At 42.9% G+C, this 5,030-nt stretch overlaps 1 protein-coding gene across 1 annotated transcript; it reads right to left on the bottom strand.

The window, feature by feature from the left end:
* Window positions 1–2,935: 2,935 nt before the first annotated feature.
* Window positions 2,936–4,515, bottom strand: LOC108552894 (uncharacterized). Its single transcript, XM_017907576.1, has 2 exons — window positions 3,872–4,515; window positions 2,936–3,752 (listed from the first exon to the last, which is right to left on the bottom strand). The coding sequence occupies exon 2, from the start codon at window positions 3,729–3,731 to the stop codon at window positions 3,366–3,368; it is 366 nt and encodes a 121-aa protein (XP_017763065.1). The 5' UTR covers window positions 3,732–3,752; window positions 3,872–4,515; the 3' UTR covers window positions 2,936–3,365.
* Window positions 4,516–5,030: the final 515 nt, after the last annotated feature.

Here is a 5,030-nt window from a genome sequence, read left to right as displayed (position 1 = left end):
TTCGCTTTGGCAGTTCAGTCCGCGGAAGTACCGTCACTGAAATGAAGCTCGCGCCAGAAATATGCACAATGTGTGTGGTTTCTGTATATTTCTGTACGTTTTCCTAAGTCTTAAATAACAACTGTGAGGAATAAAACAATCGTATACAGATTCCACTTGTATACGCATCGTTTGGGTGCCGGATACATGGGGTGCCTGTACCCAGGAGTCATCGCGTGGACGCCACCTATATGCGGCGCTCGTACTCACAAGTCATCTCGTAGATGGCGCCTATAAGCGGCGCTCGAAGCGAAAGGGTTAACCCTTTGCACTCGACGATTTTTTGGTTAGAGGAACTTAGAAATTCAAAGATTCTCTGCTAAAAAACTGACGATACTTTTTTGAGCAGTAAGTAAAGAATTGTAGAATTATTTGATTTCGATACCTTGCACACTGTTACGTTACATTAAATTTGATATATTAATTAATATCGATCTTCCAAATTTTATGACACGGCGACTGAAGATCACCTCTCGAGTGCAAAGGGTTAATATCTGTAAGTCGGGTCGGACTGTTTGCCCTGTGTTCTTCGACATTTCGTTAATATTTCGTTAATATTGTTCAAGGAGTAAGGCTTCTTCATTGGTCGCTGACATATCAGCACAACGAACTAGTGGAAGCACAGACAAAGACGATAAACTGCAAGATCCATTCTCGTGGTATCTACGTGAACCTTGAGAGGTGAGTGTAAATTGTAGTGAGAGAAGTTACAAAAACAATGTGCAGTGTGTACAGTATCTCTTATCTTTTGAAGCGACCTGTACAACTATGCACAGCCAAAATCGCGAGATTACCTTTCACAATCGATCGAGCCTTCTTCTTGCGAGATCTTCAGCTTGTCGGTCTTCGAAATCGCGGATGTCTGCCACTTTCAATGAAAGAACCTGTACACTTGGATACGAAACTTGCCAACTTCCAAAACTAGCTTTCCGAACGAGATAGCTGTTGAATCTTCAAATTAATGCCCACGTTTTCTGACACAGCTTATACAAACTGCGCTTCTGACGTTTTCACTATTGACAAACTTCCCTAGGAACGTGTTCCTCCAATTTTAATACCCCGCAACACCAGAGAGTACAGTCTGGTGTTCACGAGCAAAATAACTTGTATAAATACCTTGATTATTCTGAAACAGTTTCGACAACGATGATTAGAGGATGATAATAAATATTCGGCTTTCCTTCGTCGCGTCATATTTTTATGGGGACCAAGAGTGCACCCCGTTAATAACCACGGGAACTTGTATCGCGATAGATTGTTCTTTTTGGATATTTTTCTATCCTCGTTTCATAATCTCTGGGTTCTTGTGCTCCACGACCTGCTTCAACGTCGGATTCTTCTTATTCTTCTACTTTTGTCATTTTATTACGTGTTAGGACACTTAGTCAGCCATTTTTGTCATTTTCCAGATACTCACCGACTAAAATAGAGGGCTTCCCACGATGATTCTGATAGGTGAGAGTAACTTGTGGTTGTGGAATTCGATTATTTTGCTCTGTAAGTATCCTGACCTGACTCTAATGTTTATTCCAAGATAAATTCTGTCGAATTGCTTTGGGGCGATTATGAGTATTTTCCTAGAATATTTTCCGCTGCTTAATGCATACGGTTTCCCATCTGGAGGCTGTATCATCAGAGACTTTGACCCTGTTTCGCGTAACCTTGATCGGTAATTCCATATAGATTTCGGCGGTCGATAGATAAGTCCAAATTTAAATTCCTGCATACAAAACATTAATACTAGCATAGATTCTAATCCACGGAATTATCGCAATCTCAGTGTTATTAGGTTATGTAAACAGCCAGTAAACGATAAGGATATCGATATTTGGAGATATACGATACAAATTCTTGCATAATTCACTTATAACCTATTAAATCGTGAGAACCCTAGGTCTCTATCAAATATCAACCACACCAGATGTCCTAAAAATATAACAACTAAACGAAACGCAATAAAAGCAAGATGGCGGGGTGAGAGGTGAATTGCTGGAAAACGTAATACCAATTTAATTGAAGTTCTCAAAGACCAACTCGATTAATCGCAGTTACATCGCGTCGGATCGCTATAGGCCGAAGTATTATTCGAAACACAGTCTATATAAAACGTATTCGGCACGTGACGCGTGCAATAATGGAGGAAGCTTCTTTGCAGAACGCTCGCAAGACTCGTGACGTGGAAAGGGTTAATCCACGGCGCGGTTGTTCCTTTTCAGGAAGCGTTTAACGCCGTCGGATCGTTATTACGTTTAATTGGACGTGAATTGGCATGGCCAGGGTTATGGAAGCTAAAAAAGGGCCTCGCGAGCTTTCACACGGTTTTCCTTTTGCAAAGTTTACTGCCCGCTCTTTAAATATGTGCAGCCGACTTAAACACGCCTCCGTAAAGACCGGCACGCCTCAAGAGTCCGCTCAAGTACTACTTTTCTACTTCTAATCTGCAAGTAAGTTGACGCCTTTGTGGCGACACGGTTATTATAATACATCCGCGTTTGAATGCAACGGTGTACAGGCCTGACCGCTAGCATACGGACGCGCTGCTAATAGCGTGCTCTGGCGGCCCGCGAAGAAACTACGACTCCGATGGCTACCAGGAAACGTAATGCGCCAATTCGCACCTAAACTTCTTCCACTTTAGCTACAGATTTAATCGTTTCCGATCGAATGTCGAGTTCCCTCCGTGAAAGTTCCAGTGGAAATTATAAATGTATAAATCTATTCCGTTGATATCGGAATTTGGAGGTTAGTGTCAAAACAGATTTCAACGCGGAATTTTATCAGTGAGATATATTTTATTATAACACGCCAAACATATAATTGCTAGAATTGTTTTGTCTGTATGATTTCTCATGTACAGGACGTTTCAAAATGTGTATGAAAATAATACTACGTGGAATTTTATCAATGCGATATATTTCGTCGTAACAGAATAGAAATAGAATTGCGAGAATTTTCTTGTTAATATTTATTGCAGTGTACAGGGCGTTTCGAAACAAAGATGGCAGCCAGCGTTGTATCGCAATAAAGGTATAATTAGCAGATTATAACGAGAAAAAAGCATACTAGAGGCTACGCGAAAGCAAGGAAAATTGAAGCGACTATACCGAACTCGACGAGGATTGGCAGGAAATATAAACGGAAAGTTCACGTGATCGACGCTGCGGCCACAGAGAAATGGCTGCTCAGGGACGCGTTTTAGCGGTCCCTGAGAAGGGCTCCCGGATGATGCATATGCATTCACACTGTGCAGGGATCTGGATATTACGTATTGGCCCTGTTCTGATCACGCGTTGCTCGCGTGCGTTTTATTCCTCGCAAATCTTTCATCAATTTTGTAAAACGCGACACGTGCCTTTCACGTTTACATGACCGGCGGGACATCTCACGGGCACCGAAATGAAGTTTCTGTTCAGCAAATCAAAGTCTTCGGTGGTTGTCTCCGTGTCCATGGTAGTCGTGGTACTCATGGTAGTCGTAGTGCTCGTGGTAGTTTCATGAGTCCACGGTGGATCGAAGATGTGCAATCTCTTTCTCAAGGCCATTTCGTCGAATTTTTCTTTCACGTTCGTCAACGTTTCCTTGATCTTGTTCAAGAGATAAGGCTCCGTAGTTGTGTGCTGTCCCTGGCAGTGACATGTCAGTACGACGAGCACGAGCAAGCACAGATAAAGACGACAAACTGCAAGCTTCATTCTCGTGGTATCTACGTGAACCTTGAGGTGAGAGTAAATTGTCGTGAGACAGGTTACAAAAACAATGTGCAGTGTGTACAATATTTCTTATCTTTTGAAGCGACCTGTACAACTATGCGCAGCCAAAATCGCGAGATTACCTTCTGCAATCGATCGAGCCTTCTTCTTGCGAGATCTTCAACTGCCGGCCACTTTCAATGGAGCAGCCTGTACACTGGAATACGAGACTCGCGAACTTCCAAAACTAGCTACTCATACGAGATAGCTGTTGAATCTTCAAATTAATGCACACGTTTTCTGAAACAGCTTATACAAACTGTGCTCCAGATGTTTTCACTATTGACAAACTTCCCTACAAACGTGTCCCTCCACTTTTAATACCCCTGTACACCAGGGGATACACACCAAGTTTTACTACCACAGTTCGCGAAACTGCTTGAATTATAATGGACGAAACGAGAACCTCGCAGAGCAAGATCTCGGTGGTCACTGTTCCAGTCACTTTCGCGAAATCCGACGTATCCTCCTCGCGGAATTGCCAACACGTGACGAAGGCCTTCGTTGCAATTATATCGTAGTCAGTATGGAATCGTTAGCGAGCAATTATTCGACGATTTGTTACCAACACACCGGACTCTGTCCAGCACGTCCACACCAAGGACGACGACTCGCTATCTCACACCCGACCCCCACGAGACTATGGGACCCGCACCTCCATAACTTCTCAGCGTCACGAAATGAAGTCACGCCGTGGAACGGAACGCAGTCTGACGTTCACGGGCAGAGTAACACGTATAAATACCGCGATTACTGTGAGACAGTCGCGATAACGATGATCCGAGGATGGCAATAAATATCTGGCTTTCGTTCGTCCCACCATATCATGTTTATGGGGGTCAAGAGTGCACTCCGTTATCTGCCGCGAGAACTTGTATCGAGGAAAATTGTTTCTCTGGCTATCTCTCTGTCCTCGTTTCCCAAGACATCGGTTCTTGTGTCCCACGACCTGCTTCGTCATCGGATTCTCCTTATATCTTTGGCGATCATTTTATCCGCCATTTTTGTCATTTTCCAGTTACTCGTTGCATAAAATGGAGCATTTCCGATGATATTTCTGTTGGATGAGAGTAAATTATGGTTGTGAGATTCGATTATCGCGACCTGTAAGTATCCTAACCTAACTTTAATACTTATCCTACGATAAATTCTGTTGAATTCTTCAGGAGCAATTGAGAATATTTTCCTTGTGATGTTTAACGTACACGGTTTCCTATCTGGAGACTGTGTGTAATCAATGAC

The sequence above is a fragment of the Eufriesea mexicana genome, unplaced genomic scaffold (assembly GCF_001483705.2).
Source record: "Eufriesea mexicana isolate 0111107269 unplaced genomic scaffold, ASM148370v2 scaffold8420, whole genome shotgun sequence".
NCBI lineage: Eukaryota > Metazoa > Arthropoda > Insecta > Hymenoptera > Apidae > Eufriesea > Eufriesea mexicana.
Note: the sequence above shows the minus strand (reverse complement) of the source record. Positions and strands in the feature narration are given on the sequence as shown.

Coding starts and splice junctions, on each gene's coding strand:
- LOC108552894 (XM_017907576.1), bottom strand. CDS start 3,731: ATGAAGCTTGCAGTTTGTCGTCTTTATCTGTGCTTGCTCGTGCTCGTC.